At 39.7% G+C, this 17,745-nt stretch overlaps 1 protein-coding gene across 6 annotated transcripts; it reads right to left on the bottom strand.

The window, feature by feature from the left end:
- Nucleotides 1-1,809: 1,809 nt before the first annotated feature.
- Nucleotides 1,810-14,517, bottom strand: pgfb (placental growth factor b). Of its 6 annotated transcripts, XM_062440527.1 has the most exons (7): nt 14,436-14,517; nt 4,738-4,774; nt 3,428-3,624; nt 3,266-3,345; nt 3,105-3,134; nt 2,961-3,023; nt 1,810-2,868 (listed from the first exon to the last, which is right to left on the bottom strand). In XM_062440527.1, the coding sequence occupies exons 1-7, from the start codon at nt 14,496-14,498 to the stop codon at nt 2,847-2,849; spliced, it is 492 nt and encodes a 163-aa protein (XP_062296511.1). In that variant the 5' UTR covers nt 14,499-14,517; the 3' UTR covers nt 1,810-2,846. The 6 variants fall into 6 exon arrangements, 5 of the variants coding, with proteins under 5 accessions (XP_062296511.1, XP_062296510.1, XP_062296512.1 ...); XR_009927454.1 differs by lacking the exon at nt 14,436-14,517 and having other exon boundaries at nt 3,270-3,345; nt 4,738-4,947; XM_062440526.1 differs by lacking the exon at nt 14,436-14,517 and having other exon boundaries at nt 4,738-4,947.
- Between the last annotated feature and the right edge of the window lie 3,228 nt (nt 14,518-17,745).

Below are 17,745 nucleotides of genomic sequence, written 5' to 3'. Positions count from 1 at the left end.
TTTTTTTCATTTAAACAAAACAAAGGATTTGAACATGTAAAGCAATGACTGTCAGAAAACAAAATATGGCAAGTAAATAAGCTTCACGTTATAAAGGTATAACCATTAAACGTAAAACTTATTACGTTATAATGTGATATTGATCCAATTTCTTCTTCTGGCAGGAATAAGTTTCCGTACAAATGTCCGTCCAACCCTTTCTATAATCGTTATGTCTTTGTGAAATGTTATGTTTGTAAAATGTTTTGTGTTCTGACCCTCAGGGCCACCATAGAGGTCTGTACAAAGTGTTATTTAAACAGAAACTTCAAAAGTTTGTTACTAAAAGCAAAGCCTGTAATCTATATGAGGAGGATCATTGATCCATATGGTGTATGGCTAATATAGTGTTTGCCATCTATTTTCAACCAAAATTGCAGTATTTCCAAAACCTTTATGTATTTGCATTTTTCCAGAATATAGAAATCAGCCGACAATGACGGGAACATCCTGGGTGGTGTGTTACTGTAGGGATGAATCTTTTCTGGCTGCAATTAATATGTCCAGCTGCATTACTGCAGCTTCAAGCAAAACCTCTCCTTTTGTTGTTTTTCCGAGAGGAGTGTCAGTCCTACAAATGTCTTTGGATACTTCCCCAGTAATTCATCTAAGATGCAGCAGCATTTCATCACCTTTTCACCATTTCATCACCCTTTAAATCAGACAGGAGAACTCACAGTCTCAGACGTTGGGTTTACAGCATGTCCAATGTCTTTGATGAAGTTTTTACTGCTGAGCCATAAACAGCCATGTTAAGCATCTCACCATGCTTTATATATCTTATACCCATACATCTTTTCTCTGTGTCAACAGCTCTTTTTCTATCGAATTTTGATGTTTTGGCATTTTCTCATAAAAACTTAAATCCTCACAAACATCACAATTTCTCAACCACATTAACTGCCTTATTATTGCTTAATATGACTAATATTCTTTATTCTTTTCCACAATTAAGACTCCATCATCAGCAAACAATGACATGCCGATTTTGTACTGAACTTAGGATAAAACTGTCCCAATTCTGATAAAAATTATACATCTATCAAATAACAAAAAAACTTTCCAATTCTTCCTGTTATTTGTATCATATCTAATTTCATCATGAATCCCTCCCTCCATACTATCTTATACCTATCCCACATCATCAAGGAAAACTTCCATTACATATTCTTTATTAAGCTGAGCTTTCATTATTTTTTGACAAATGACAAGTTCCACAGTTCCTCCCTACCCTCCTAAAACCATTCTAATGAGGTGATAAAACCACCTTTGTACTGTACTTTGCATGAAAACTGTTAAACTCTCTAGTCATTCATTCTCAAATGTGTCACCAAAGCATAATACAGCAGATTTCATGCTTCCCGGGAGACGTTAGTCCAGAATTTACAATTGCCTCTTAATTTCTTCTTAAGTAACTGGAGCATCCATTCTAGTGTTAGTATTGCCCTTTTTTCTCAAGAATTTCAGGATCAGCAGCTCATGTTATTTCTCTTGCTCTTTGTACCCTCCTCACTCATCTCCCACAGGTATTGACCTTCCAACCTTGTAAGAAAAAGGCTGCCAACTTTGCATCTTTGCTGTCCATATAATTGACACTAATCAATTGATATTATTTAATAGACTTCACTCCCAAAGCAGTGCTTGAATGAGCAGTAGATATCTATGATAACTGATCTTCCTTTCTTTACTTGACTTGCTGCATCCACTTTGTAGCCAACACCACTACTGGTTTGACGTGTCTGTAATAATAGATCCTGGTTTCAGACATGGTCATTCAGAGCTTGGCCATTTATAGCAAACAGACTTGGTTATATACACAAAAATGTTACATTTGCCACTTAACTTGCTTGTTTTAGCTGTTTCAACCAGGATTATATTCCACAAAATGTGTTCATTTATAAAACAGATATAAATACTCCTGCCCTACAAAACAAGGAAAGAAAGACATTTAGCAGTACAATTAACATAGTTGACATTTTGATATATCACAGTTAATTTATTTATAGAAAATTGTCTGTGGACATATCTTCATTTAATGCTCTTTACTGATAAATAGTGTTCTTATTTAGGTCTGAACTGACAGTAAAACACTTCACACTTACAGTATGTCCGGTCATACAGATTCATACAGAACACACATTCATGGCATTGCTGCTTTCATATGTGATAGGCAGAAGATTTTTAGTAAGCCGATAATGTGGCAACATTACCCCATGTCTAATCTTATTTATGTAGTGTCAATATAGAAAAAATACTCTTGTATGAAACAGTAGTGAACTCTGTTTCTATAAACACCAGAGGGAGACATTTCATTATTGCATGTGGAGAGCAGCTGCACACTCAGACGCTGCCACTACAAGTCAAGGCAATGTTTGAACAAAGGGTGACAAACTTTCTAAAGTCCAAATATAATTAGCTGTATGAATCAATAAATATAGATATTAAACATGAGTAACCACCTTTAAATACCAAAGAAATCAACAACTTACAATACCTGATACAGTAATAACTAGTATAAAAGAGAAGGCATCAGTCTGTTTGGTTCTACATTGCACTGGCTCCCAGGGATGTCCATTGTGTCAAGTGTGTGACAGCAGTCTTTCCACCGATCAATACACACTTTCTGTTGAACCTTGTCATTACAGACGCTCTGCCCATCAGCAGGAGGGCATGTCAGCAAAACAACCCAGCTGTTCGAGTCTCTGGCACAGTGTTGATAGAGGAGTGAAGAAGACTCTTGATACTGTCGCTGGGCTGGAAATAAATAGTGAGCCACACTGCAACAGGAGGTTGGGTTGCCACCGCAGTTACCTGCGAGGGATCTGGCACCTGAAGGACAGAAGAAATAAGGATGTGTCTTTAATGCTGCTGATGTATAGGTAAACAGGATAGGAATTCTTTCAGAAATATTTTACCATCACCTGTCACATTCTTTCAGTTTTTGTTTCTCCTTTCTCCTCCTTCCTCTTACTCTTTGCCTTTTCCTACCAGAGGGATGAAATTAACACCACGAATCCACACACTGAGAAAAATAATTTATTAAACAATAATATTTATGTTCTTACCTTTCAACCTTCGCAACAGGTTTCCTGACTCTGAGGAACAAATATTTCAATAAATTAAAAAGAATATCCAGATGCAATTTCATCTAATAGTCACTGTGCTGTATGTTTCTGCATACTTATGAATACATCATGTAAAAAACAGCATGACTTTTCTTTCTTACCTACATTCACATGTCTGATGCTCCACAAATGTCATCTCAACATATTCTTGACCCGGCTCTGCTGGCCTGATTTTCAGCAGCTGAGGGATAAAATAGGTCAAGATTAGCAATATGATGTACACAAATTTAACAAGAACAACTACATTGAACATTTTTAAATACCTGCATCGTAACGTTGGTGGTGTGGGTTGGATGGCATTCCAGGTTCTCGTCCCCGCAGCAACCTGCGCACCTCACCAGCGGCACACAGGAGGGGCTGTAAATGTGCTCCACTTCTGTAGGGTATTCCTGCACCACCTCCACCAGTCTCTCAATGGTCCGGCAGAAGCTCCGACCCCACACTTCTTGGAACATCAACACTGTGGGTGAGACGATGATACAGGTGCTAAGCAGAAAATGTGTGTTTGCAATGTGTTTAAAATCTATATGCATTTATATGCATTTGTATAAATGTGATCATGAAGCTTGTTTATAACTGCCAGTAGAAAAAAATTAATACTATTACAACTTAACGGTATTGTCATACACAAACAGTTTCAACTATTACCTCAATAAACCTTCAATGGCATGCTTATACAATATGCACAGAAACAAAAAAAACAGTCGCGATAAGCCAGTGTGTATCCTTTTTTCATTCTGAAGTAAAAATGTTTGTATAATGTACAGTATATGCTTTCCTGTGGGAGTATATGTGTGAAAGTGTCCCAGTTGCACAGTCTGTGGGGGAGGAACAGGAACGACTACGGCCGAACAAACAGAGAAGGAAAAGAAAACAAACATTGGAAACATGGCCATGAACAGATCCCTGCTGGAGCTGGAGCTGAGCTGCCCCGCAGGCACCTCTGGGACTGCAGTGCAGTCCGAATGGAGCCTGACACCACAACAGCTGTTTATAAAAGCAGACATTCTGGGAGGAGACGGCTGGGGAAGTATCTAGGGTAGGGAGATGGGGCTATGAACTTGAATGTTGTACAGTGCAAAAGGCCAGTTCACTGTCCAGTTGCAGCTCCTCGAGTGGACTTTATGTCTACATCTTATCTGGTCCTCTCAAGACGCTGGCTGCAAGTTCTATAAGTCTTTCCAGCTGCATTAATTTACAGCAGTGTGAGGGGAGGAGGAAGATATGCAGTAAGAAAGCAGGTTGTGAAGTACTGAGGGTCTTCATCGGTTTTGTAATGGCTTGGAGAAAAATCTATCCTGAGGTTGAGTAATCCCAATCAAATCAAATTCACTTGCACCCACATGCAGGATTCAAGAGATTAGTCATTGATATTTCTCAACAGTGCATGAAGAACAGAATTAATGAATACACCTACGTTCAAAGGTATTTTCTCAGGGCTGACATCTCTTCACTTGGTTTTCATCAGACTAGTTTCTACCACAAACACACAAGAACTGCTGCAAAGAATTGTTTTAAAAGGAAAATTCCCACCACCAACAGCCACAAATAAATCTTTTTGACAAATTCTTACCTTCAGTTGTGCTGTTTATGCTCGACAAGGGTAGACTCTGCAAGAGAGAAAAACATGTGGTTACAAAATTATTGGTTATTCCTTCAGTTTTTCTGTAACTATATATCACAGTTATCTGTAATCCAAACATGAATGTATGAATAAGAAAAAGCAGATAAACAGGCACATGTTTGCACACATACAGACAGACCGTCCTTTAAATAAAGACAACTTCAGCCTGCAGTGAAATACTAATATATGACAGTGACGTGTCATTGTCCTCTACTGGTGATATCTGGAACTACAGTCAGATTATTTTCCCCCTCCCTGCAGTGGAAAAGTCTTTCTGACATGCAGCAAATCCAGTGTCTCATATACATCACGTTCCTCCATGTGCCCAACTGTTTAGGTTCAAAACCTGTTTCCTGTGGTGTAAGATTCAGCTCTGTATTTATTTTCCCATTGATGGTTTCCCCCTCCGTCTTGATTTTTTTCCCATCATCCCATGATAAACAAAAGTGCATTTCTCATTCGCCTGGGAAAACACAAAACCTCTGGTTGACTCCATCTCAGGAAGAGAAATCTACATTTGATAAAATATCCTCCGGCTGAAGCTCAAGACAGACTGCAGACAACCTGCTTGTTATCTTGTCTCATCACTGGTGTTGCGTTTCAAAGGTTGTCTCAGGTGTGACACACACACCTGATGACATTTAAACTGCAATGCCATCTGTGTACACTCTGATATGGAGATTAACTGAAAGCATTGACTGTAACCAGAAGTTGTTACATAATAGCAAACAGATAGACGAGGAATTTCCCTGATGATGGCAATAAAGACTGTTGCTTTTTACACCATCTATCCGTTGCTGAAATGCATCCTTTTCCTGTTATGAACCAAAATTAGTTTGAGGGTGAGGATAGCATCTGCCAGCACAGTGTTACACTGCTTTTTTCTTTTTCTTTTTTTCCTTCTTTTTACAAACAATGTGATTAAAGAGGAATGTCCTGCTTTGATGATGATGATGCATTCACACCCACGCAAATATTTCAGGGGTTCCCGTTAAACTAACAGTTTTGTCAGATTTGTCAGTGGAACGAGTGGCGGGCAGGTCTGTTAATTTGGGACAAATCTGTCTTTGCTGCAGAACATACTCTATGAAATACTTCATATTAGTCGAGAGCTTCCAGTCAACCACTTAGGTTGAGTCCTCCCCGCGTTAAAGGAGCTGTTCAGGCTTCTCTGCTTTTTTTCAGTGTGACTTTTCATGTCGCCAAAATGTACAGCCGTTCCTCTGACAGTGGAGTCGTTCTATAGAGTGGCGTTCGTTGAACTGTGTCAGCTGTGCAACAGTTCCACAGGACATAAACTCCACTAGCAGAGTATTCTTTACAACACAGCATGGGAAAGTCACAGTTCAGTTTAAGTTATTGTTAAAAGTCACTTCCACTCTCCAGTGCCAGGCTGATAAAATAAATCCTTTTCCAGTGTTAATTGGCATATGATCTGCTCTCTCATTCTCTTCTCTGTCTATGGGTGTTCATGCGGTTTAGGAGAGGCCGCACCACATCACAAGGGCTTTTTGGCTCTGGGCTCAGTCGCTGCTCAGAATGTGGTGAGCTAGGGAGGATTTTCTGACCTTGGTCATGGGTTAAGCCTTGACATGATGAGGGAGCATCTTTGGCACCTCCTGTGGTTGAGAATGGAGGAGTGAGCTGCCCACGAGAAGCTGCCAAGATTATGAAGGCTGCATGAGGATCCTCACGTAGCCAATTCTTCCTCCTTGTGCACTGACTTACAGTATTAGTGTGTGATTAATGGTGACTGGGAGGTAAGTCTTGGGGGAAGGGAGAACCTCTTTAGACTGAGAAATGTCGATAAACTTGTCTAATAAATCCTTGAAGCCGGATCAAACTCCTTGAGAGTAGTCCTCTCAGGGTGTCCAGAGTGAGGGTCTAACATTGACATGTGTCATTTTCATCTATTTGATTTGAGACTAACTGTGATTAAGATCTATACAAATAAACCTGACTTGACCTCTCTACAAATCCTTCTGCTTTTTTCTAACAATACACTCTGCATCGCAATTTTCACTTGTATGAACAACATCTGGCTGTTGCAAAGGAAAAATTGTCTTTTTACCGTCAAACCGCAACATCTCCCTTGTGCTTCTAATTTAGTAGTTTGGTAGGCGTGATTTCCTGCACAGTCTTAACACAAAATATCTGGCTGGTGATGGACGATTAAACATCAAGGGCTGGTTTTCTGCACAAAGATTAAGTTAATGCTTTTGGATTCGATTGAATTTTGAGCAAAGAGTCAGAAAGTGTGACAATACTCCAAATGCAGGTGCAGAGTGAAGTAAAAATATGATGAATAGCAGGTTAAGATGTTACTTAGTAACATTAAATGACAATGAAAATGAAGAGAAAAAACTAAAAAAGTATTCAATTTATAATATGAAATGACTAAAGGCTTTTCAGCACTAGTGTTGGGAGAGAGGACTCCTGTCTAAAATCAATTCTTATTGGATTATTCACATAGTGGACATGTAATCAGGGTTGGTGCTCCCTCGGCCCACTTGAGTCACTGTCTCATAGTTGTACAAGTGGTTTTCATCTCATTACATCTGGTTCTTGGTGACCTTGCACTAAGCAGCGCAGTGTATCTCTTTGCTGCCTTCCACTAGATTGGTTTTCAGAGCGAGCGGCAGTCAGATGGAGAAAGAGAGGACGGATTAAAATGTCTAGTTCCAGCAGTAATGAAACCGTGACATTTCGGGGTCGACAAGCTTGATTGCAAAGTTGCTTCTATGTTTCTGAAATCTCAAGTGAAAGTTTGCGAGCTGCTAAATGAGAGTTTGTTCTGTCCTCTGGGTCAGATCAGAGGACCTGTTGTGTCCCTAGGCTCCCGCTGTCAGGCCGTGGAGGCTCCGGGCCTCATTACTCTCCACTCCCACACAGCTGAACTGCGTCATCTTTAACCTCTTTGCTTAACTCCATCTGTCAGAGGAAGGGCAGCATGCTTAGGGAGCAAAAAATAAAACATGATGGGGACCCAGCATAACAGTCATAAAACATTTTTTTTTGAAAGCCATTTTAACTGCAGGTACTAAAGGCAGATGTCAAAAAGATCTGGATTCTAGCCAGGCAGCATATCCCCCAATGTGTTTCCTGTAGAGAAATGGAAGAGATGAGGCAGAGTACTGGAAAACATAGCAGAGCAGAGAGGTTTCTATGCCGTTTTGGCCTAAAAACTTCTTGTTAATGGGTAAATGACGCAAAATTGGATGCAGTCATCCAGGTTTCTGTTCTGCTATGCATTTTAAAACAGTGACAGTAAGTTTGGTTTCCCGGTAATTTAAATGGAAGTTATTAAAAGAAGCCCATTAATTATGATAAAACACTCATTCTACTTTGAAACTAATAGTACTATATATCTAGAAGACATACTAGTACATAAACAAAATGATATACAAAATGTAATGATTGTTTGCATGAAAAAATTGTATTTCAATAATATACTGTATTATTAATCTAGCTATAGCCATGGTGGAGTATGGTAAAACCGGTTTATTTAGGTAGGAGATACTCTCCAGTTCACAAATGATAACTGGCTTGTTACAACACACCTCTTGTCAAAGGGTAAAGTTTATTCTGTTAAAAAGAACGTCAAGGCATGAAACTTTACAAGTTTCAAAATCAGCATTAGTCAGCAGTTCTTTCACAGTTGGCTCATTTTGGCTGAAAAGTAACTTTCCACCCACCATTTCACAAGAGCTTCACCATGTGTGTGTCAATGTGAGTACAATCATCAAATGATATGTATTACTAATATATTACTAATGTAATAGCAGACATCGATGCTACTACAGATTTAGTATCAATGAACACTGATTCATTGCAGTCATCTAACAAAGCTCATCCATCAACTTTGACCATCCTGACCAACAAATACCAACTTGCACAGTGATCATTTAAGTCAAGAAGAGTCAACTGACTGTTTGAGGGTTACAAAACAAGGTGATGAGTGTCAACAGAATCATTAGTAACAGGAAAGTTAGTAAAATTTCGAAAAATGTCATAGTCTAAAGGGATAATTGGCTATGTGGTTGGTTTGATTCTGACCAAAGTGGACTGGATGAATTTTGGGAAAATCACTCTTGAATTCTTCAGGCAATTGTGTCTTGATCAGGCATCATGCCATTATTTACATTTCTTTCGTAAAAGGTCTACTACATAAAACATAAGCTCATTAGTTGAGGGTGACAGTGTGCATAAAAAGTCCACAGATGAGATGCAGGCTTATGGTTTGGTTATCTTTGTCAGCTAAGTTTAGTGATTTGGGGGATGCATGCAGTGGTTAAAAAGCAAACCTGGTAAACATCTCACTCATAATTCAAACCAGTGAAGCACCTGCAGCTTCAACTCTCCTGGAAACATATAGGCCAGTGTGGAGAAGGGGGGACTGTGTCCTGGTTTTGGCTCTGAACATGAGACCACACAGGACCTGGAGCACTAAAGCAGAACAAGTGAACACAAACACAGTGACAGCTAGATGAGTGAGAAACAGAGCTATACCTCCCTGCCTGACTGATCTTCCTCATCCATCCTTTATCAAGAATCAGATTCCACATCATCAACACCATGACTGTGACATTAATTCTCAGGCCTCTCAAAGGGTCTGCAGATCACTGTATCTATTCTGCACCACTACAAAAGAAAACCATGCTCTGTTTTGTATACACAAGGTGGGTGAACCTACAATGACAGCAGTGCCATTACATGGCTGACAGTATCCAGCTGGATCTCTAAGGTGGTCAGGTCAGGGCTTGTGATCACAGAGCACTGCCAAAACACCCCAAAACTTCAGAGAGTACGGTAAATGTGCAGAAACGATCTCTCAAGAGATCTGAGTGAATGAAGCCTTTGAAATCCAGTCATGACACAGTTATAGTTGGTCTGTCATGCAGATGCAAAGCAACATAAATAGCTGGCACATGATTTTAAATAAACACAGTAGCTTAAAAAAGACACAAGAGTGGTATTGATATTCTTATTTACTTCTCAGCAAGAAAGTAAATACGTTTATAATAAGTCTGAATAATCCCATAAAGATAATTATATAATTTAATATAACTGTGTTTGTTTTGTGTGGTAAGTTTGGTTATATTACAAACAATAATATTTTTGAAAAAAACTAAGCATACAGTAAAACAGGGTCAAGTGACAGGGGGGAGGTAAGGGTCCATATAAATGTTGATTAAGATAAACACCATTTCCTCAGTATAAGTCCATTAATGCATGCACAAATGTCCCCCCCCCCCAAAGACACACACGCAAACACACACAACCACTGTATAAACCGTGCACACCATTCGCAAACATGCACATACACACACGACACAGGTCTTGAGATAAGGCTGACCGGTGGTAATTGTGGTCTCTATTACAGTAAACGCTGCTCTCCCTGTGTAAACCACAGTAAATTACATCCAGATGTGAGATTAAAGCCTGCTGAGTAGACGGCTGCCCCGAGCGCCACCGCTCCTCCTCCTCCGCAGGAGGAAGGAGAAATCCATATTTCCTGAATGCGATTGCGACCCTCCCCTGGGCCGGGACATTACAACTAAAGAGAAATACCACAACAAGGCAAATAAGAGCCCTATCAGTCAGCAGGTCACTCACATGCAGACATATGAACAGGAAAGATGTGCAAGATGAGAGAAAGAGACACAGAAAGAAGGGCAGAACTTTACTTTTCAATGTCTGATTCTGCAGAGATGAAACCTACACCTGACGTCTATTTTAAATGTTTTGTTTCTCTGAGAAACCGGCTGCTCAAGAAACTCCATTTTATCTATAGAAATGTGATGTGATGTCAGACATTTGCCTAAGTGTAGACAACAATGACAAAACTGCACCATGTACACAGACACAAATATGTGTATGTGTTACAGATGGTCAGACACAAGTTGTTTTGTTGCTGGTGACGTAAAGGAAACACCTGTGTAACATCACCTCCTCACACATACACATGGAGAAGCCGAATGCTTGCTGCCTTCTATTCTTTACTTGGGAACATGCCTTACTAGTTAATTGAAGTCTTTCTCTCTGGCAAAGACAAATGTGTTAGGCAAGGCACACTTTTTTCCCATATCAGGTTTCTAAGTTTTATCCAAGGGGAAATTCTCTATTTTAAAACAGACACTAACAAAGTATTTTATAATCACCAAATAGGATTATAATTCTTATCCTTTCACTAAAACAGAAACATTTTTGAGAGCTCTTGAGCTGCAGAGATGTGCAGATGTGCACGTATCCAGCATTACCTCATGGAAAGGCTGAGTAATGTCAGAAAGGTTTGGTTGTGTTGATGCAAGATTTCACCTGAATTTTTATATACACAATCACTATGTGGATTAAGGAGAGGTATTACACTCAGAGCATTCCAGTGGTTTTGTTAGAAGGTGGGGAAAGTCATCACATGGGCAGGAGGCAACAGGTAAGCAGTTTTTTGGCAAAGCTCTTTCAGTCTGCTGAGTGCAGTACAGCCAGGATCTAAGCAGTAATCTGCACATGTACAGTATGTGGTATATGTGCATGGGAAGTACCAATACTGAACTAGAGAGCGGACGAAGATTGAGCAATGTGACCAAAATAACAGCTGGATGGCAGTTTTATCATATTCTCCATTAGTCAGTCTTGGTGACAGGGTGACCAGAAGGCCACCATTGTTCTAGAGGGAAACCCAGGTGCTTCCACCAGTGACAGTTTCAGGAAAATCCACACAGCTGTACCTATAAACAGAGCACACTTATGACTGGGACTCACTGTTAGGATTTGGGATTACATGAATTCTATCAGTTGCAATTTTGATATTGCTTATAAATAAATCATAATGTTTTTATGTAAAGGGTAACTAAGTGATACTTAAGATTGTGGTATGTTATGTTTTCATCACTTTATATGCACAATGTGTATACTTGGCTGTAGCTATCACCTCATTTGTTGCCAGTGCATTATTTTTACTGTAACAGATATGGCTTGCTTAGTGTCATTTATGCAGTTGCCAGTTGTAAACACTTTGAAAAAATAAAGTTTTTAATGGGACATATCATGCTTTCTGTGATTTTATATCATTCTCATACTGAATATTCAAAACTTGAGTTCAATGTATGTAAAATGCAGCCGGAAAGTCAAAAGTCCAGGGATCACAGGCTAATAAAGCTGAAAATGCAGTAGAGCCCGACTGATATATCGGTTAACTGATATTAGCCTATCACAGATATATCAGTATGGGTTTTTATGCCGTCCAATATGTGCCAATATTTTTTTTTAAAGATATATAGGTTGCATTTTATGTATATTTATTCCTTTTTCCTAATTCAAGTTTAATTTATACATATTAAATTCCCAGTGAAGTTTTACTGTTAGTGCACTAATGTAATTTTATAAAAAATTAAGTTTATTGTTAAACTGTAAAATCTCATGCCATTACATGTCTTTGTCACAAGTGTTTGGTAACCACATTTGAAAAAAGTGTTTATGTATATATTCTGTTTATATAAGAATATCGGCTCGTATATTGGGCCTTAATATTGGTATCGGCATCAGCCCCAAAAATGTAGTACACTATTATACTGTAATACTGCAAATGCTGTAACTGACATGTCCATTATCCATCAGATATAATAAACGACAGAGGATTTCCTTTGATAAACAGTGGTGGCTACATGTCTATACAACACAAACACACACCAAGTTATGCTTTAAATCTCTGGTAGTTAAGCAGAATTACTGAAGTTAACTCCACCCTCTTTTGGCCACGCCACGTTTCACAGCGCACGTGAATGACATCATGAGTCACAAGGCTGCTGACGGCAGCCCCAGCTGTTACAGTGATGATAAATCATTATTATCAATTAATTTCAATTTATGGGTACAGTACCAAAAAAAAAGACATTTATAAACAGTGTTCCCAACCACATGGCCAACATCTGTTTTCTCCATTCTTGTACACCAGGACAGACATAACCAGAACAGTCTCACTTTTGCACTAGGACTAGAAAAAAAGATGCCAGTTTGAATATATTCAGGTTTGTGGCTAAACCTTGTTTACAGCAAAGCAGGAAAGCAGATCAAACCTGTTTTTACCTGATCTTTCAATATCAAGCAATACAATTGTAACAGGATGGTTAGAAAAGGGCTCAGCGATAAAAAAGCTTGGATCTTAATAGATTGTCTCAGAAATGTATATTGTTTATATCCGCTGTCAGTCTTCGTAGTGGAGTGCCATTTAACCTGCTACATATGGAGGGCCCTGGATTTTGTCACTCCTGTTTTGACTAAGCAGGCCATGAGCTGATTATGAGGATTAGTGGAGATGTGGTGATCCCATGCCTCTCCCACTCTCTCTCAATTCAGCAACAGCTGCAAAATATCTGGCTAGAGAATCTGGTGGGACATGGACCTTGAGAGCCTGACTGAGTCTGTGCGTAAAACTACTATTTGCAGGCTACAGCCTGACAAAGGGGAAACTGCGACAGGGTTCAACAGGCAGCAAGTGTGAGAACTGCATTAAATGGGTGCAGCTTTGCATTAAACATTAGAGCCATCAGAGAGAGCTGTCAGCCCTCAGCCGGCTTTGGAGGGGACTGAATGGGAACAAGAGCTGAAGCGTTGGTTGGCACAAGGCCCGCTGTTCAATGGCACATCCTGTTACAAGTTTCTACAGTGAGACACAGGCCTTTGAATGATTCCTCACTTCAGTTTCAGCTCCGTTCTGTTCTGGCACATTTAGATTACAAGACAGGCAATGCCAGCCAACAGAGAACAGACCAGCTTTGTACTAATCCACTGTCACCTGACAGTGATATGACCAGCCTGAAATTAAATTTCCATAGATTGTACACATACTCAGGGTTATCGTAATCATTGTATATCTGTTACCCATGTAGATAAAAGATAAAACAAGAAAAGGAAGGCAAAGCTGCAGGTATAGATGAAAAAATAAAATGCAAGAGTATAACCTTTCTTGCCAGTTTTTCCTGACACACTGCCAACAATTTCAGTCTGTCAGACTGAGCAGCTTGCTAACTCACCAGGATCTGTTACGTCTACTGCCCTGCAGCAAAGTTCAACAATCAGATACAAACATTTATAAAAGACTCTCACAAACATAGAAACCAGAGTGGATCCTTACTGGAATTTTACACTGAAATTAAAGTATCATAGTACAAGAGTGGGGACTAATCCATGCCTGTGAAACTGACCTATAAAGTGTAATTCTGCCGTAATTATAAGCTTACGAGCCTCGCCAAATATAACAGTGAGGCACTTTGCACCATGTGCTCCACAAGCAGAGTGATAGAGTTTGTCACGTCTCATCTTATGAATGAAGTGAGCGGGATGGCGCTCATTCAAAACGGCACGAAGGCGTCAAAGCACAATGGGTCATTATAACAATGACTCAACCTTTTAGCGCGTATATAAACAAGTGGACTAATACCATGATGTTCAAATTCTCAACAACTGGCATCTTATTTAATTGTATTGTCATGGTTACTTTATTATTTCAGAGACCAAACTCATGGAACCATATTGTTAAAATCTTTAGGTGACGTCTATTTTAGAATTTTAATTTAGCAGTGAAAAAACAGCAACCCTCCCCTCACCTCTTCTTCCCGAGCATTACGTTTCTATGAGTGACTCCTTACCTGTGCAGGTGGGAGCAGCAGATAAAGCGCCACCACAGCTTCGATGACAAAGCCGAGTTTCATTTCGCGATGTCTGAGAGTGGAGAGGGATGATGGGTCCCGATAGCACACGATTAAAAAAAAAAAAAAAAAAAATCCAACACAATTCTCAAACCAGTCAGAAAAGAAAAAGATGCTGACTGGGAATTTTCCAAATCATCTGGTCCTGGTTTAGTAATGAGTCCAGTCACGTAGCTCCGTCGCCGCGTGTAATTTGATGAAGTAGATAGTGCTTACTAATGAATACTGTAAAGTCCCAGAGCCGAGCTGGAGGTGCTGGAGGTGGAGTTCTTTGTTATATTCACAATTAAAATAAACGGGGTAAAAGAACAAAGCTTGAGACGACTTTAGTGTCTGCAGCATGACATAATAGTGAGAGCCGGTTTAGACACATACTTAACATATTCAGAGCTGAAAGTAATAACACAGTTTAGTCCAAATACCAAAAGGGAAAAAAAGTGACGATTCGCTCAAAAAATCTGCACGATGTTTCACCGGCAGTTTCAGCTTTCAGTCTTGCTCTGAGAACCCGTAGACAGAAAGCCACACTTGCCTCTAATTGCCCCACACCACCTTTTCACAAGCTGGACATTTAAATCTCCTCCCCTTCTCTGTCCTCCTCTCTGCTCTGCTTCATCTGTCCTCACAGAAGATTATAGAAGTTTTTTTAGTTTTTAGTTTAGTTTAGTTTGTTTTTACAGCTCCTTTAAAATGCAACATGGACATTTGTGATTTGTGAGGCTGTGACACTCCTGCTGATGCTTTATTTCTGATTTCTAGACTATACACCACAGGTGATTTACACTGCAAGGTATACACACACTTGCTTCTTCTGAGTACTCAGTAGAATCTGTGAGAGCTATTCAAGCACAGCGAACATTTAGAGATCTTTTTCAGGGGGGGGGGGGGGGTGACATGGTATTCTCATTGCTAGCCTGGGCTACTGGATGGTGATTTTCCTCTGTAAGGGGAGGAGAGCGACTCCTAGTATTTGGTCAGGTTTGCGGAGACAGAAAGGGAGATTCCAGTCCTGTTGACATATAGAGTTAATCTTCTGTGTGGGACTTTCTGTGTTTGCAGAAACCCTGGAACGAAAGGATTCCTTGTGGGCTTCCAGACATTCCTTCAACAGTGCTGAAAAGCTCCACTGCCTTCTGCTATTGTACAGACCACACTTGGGAGTGCGGTGTTTCTAAACATCTCAGACACATGAAGCAGAGTAAGCCATCCACCCCCATTACCAACTAACCATGCTGGACAGAGCACCAGTAAGGACAAACAATCAGGGATGATGAAAGACGCTTCTTGTAATTATGCGGTGCAACATCACAGTGGTTGTCTTTTCTTAAATTGTATCTTTGCGAGGCAGTAATGGAGGGATGCTCTTTCAACATTCAGGGAGAGGACAGAATGATGGCAGAGGAAACTGTGATTCTTCTGGGAATTGGACTCTTCAATTATTTAGTTTTAGCCTTGCCCTGCTTGTGCTGACATTGTCTGGATGGTAAACATTTTCTTTCACAACCATACAGTGTCAATCTTCTTTTTATGACTGGTCTAATTATCCTAAATCTTGTTGCTGCAACACTGAACCAAAATTTGTCCAGAGGCGGTTTTTCTTCCTGTGAAGTACAAGTGATAGTAAAACATCCACTTCCAACGAAACCTAAGATAAAAGCAATTTACATGTTTGTGCATGTAAGGCAACTTTTCTAATGTTTTATCACAACAATAGAGGAGGTGAGAAAGGCTGGAAAAGATCTGTTCCTCCCCCTGCTACACCAGTCACACAGACTGTTTGCTCAGAGGACAGAGCCAGACTCTTATGTTGCCTCGCCATCTGCCCAGTGATCTATCTATGTTTTTTTAAAGGTGCAAAAGCTGATAGGGCCTAATATGATCATTCAAATTGTTTACGCTATAAATACACGCTGACAATACAAGCAAACCTGGCTGGCGTGATAGTGTACTCGGGGGGGAGATGGATCTCTGTGCTGTTAGATCTGAAACAACCTTGAGGCCCTCACTGCTAAAATCACAAAGCTAGATAGTAGCAACCATGTGTCTTCTTGTTCTGTGTCAAACAATGTGTTTGGAGAAGAAAAAGTGTCCCTCTTGCTTAGATTAAATGCGTGCCTTTGTAAAGATGTATTCATAGATGACACCATCCATTAAAATGATGCCTCTTTAATGAAACCAATCCCCCAAAAAAGAAAAAAATGTGCTGCTGTTTTCTGCCTGCTGTGTGGTAGTCAGAATCAGGGATGAATAAAAAGAACACTTTTACTGATACAGAAATGAATATAAAGACCTAAATGTCAGCTAAACCTCTTCCCTAATTGTTTTTTGTGATAAGGTTTTTTGATTGAGGAGGGGTCATCTGGTCAAATAAACAAGTCTCTTGCAGTCTGCATCGTCTCTTGATGTTGCTAAGACCAAATGGATGCCGCTCAGGGACTGGAGTGCCAAAGTAAGCACATTTCCCTTTTGCTATTGACCCCTCTTTTTCCCAGATTGCAGAGTAAAAGGTACAGATGAACAACATTAATAATGTCCATTCATCATTGTGGGGCCTTTAAGGGGAAGGTAGAGAGCCAGACAGCCCCCTTCTTTGAAGGACCCCATTAACAATAGTTAGAGCCTAGAGAGAGACCAAAGTTCCTATTAAAGACAATCAGTCAAAGTGATTGTCATGGATTTGTTCTTTGGTCTTATATTATATTTAAGTCTAAATAATAGGACTCCGAATGGTGAACACATATCATAAACAGTGAAACACAAATGGGCAGGAGGATTCTGGGAGATGATGACTTTATGTTTGACCACCTGGACAGCACACCCAAACAGGATATGACAATATTTAACACTTCCTTTTTTCCTGTCGTTGATTAGCTGTGACAAACCAACCAGCACTGTCTGTATTATTGTGAAGAAAACTATATTTGAAAGAGCTGGTAAATAGGAAGTGCTCCAGCCATGAATAAAAAGCTGCTTATGGTTGCCTAAGGTGATTAGCATTATATCACAACAAGTTCTTTCACTTGAATCATGTCAAATCCTGTTTACACTTCCATGCTACATTGACATATTTTTGTCTCAGACACATTTTTTTTGTTCCAAGGTTGTCAGGTGTCATCCTGTTTTCATACCCAGTCTGTTCCATGTGTGAGCATTGTTTCATTTTGTAGGAAGTCAGTCAACATTTTAACAGACAATAGGAAGTTATTTTAGTCTGGAGGTGTTATGAATCTCCAGATACTATTTAACTTTA

The sequence above is a fragment of the Scomber scombrus genome, chromosome 19 (assembly GCF_963691925.1).
Source record: "Scomber scombrus chromosome 19, fScoSco1.1, whole genome shotgun sequence".
Lineage (NCBI taxonomy): Eukaryota > Metazoa > Chordata > Actinopteri > Scombriformes > Scombridae > Scomber > Scomber scombrus.
The sequence above is the reverse complement of the archived record's forward strand: the minus strand, read 5'-3'. Positions and strand labels throughout refer to the sequence as shown.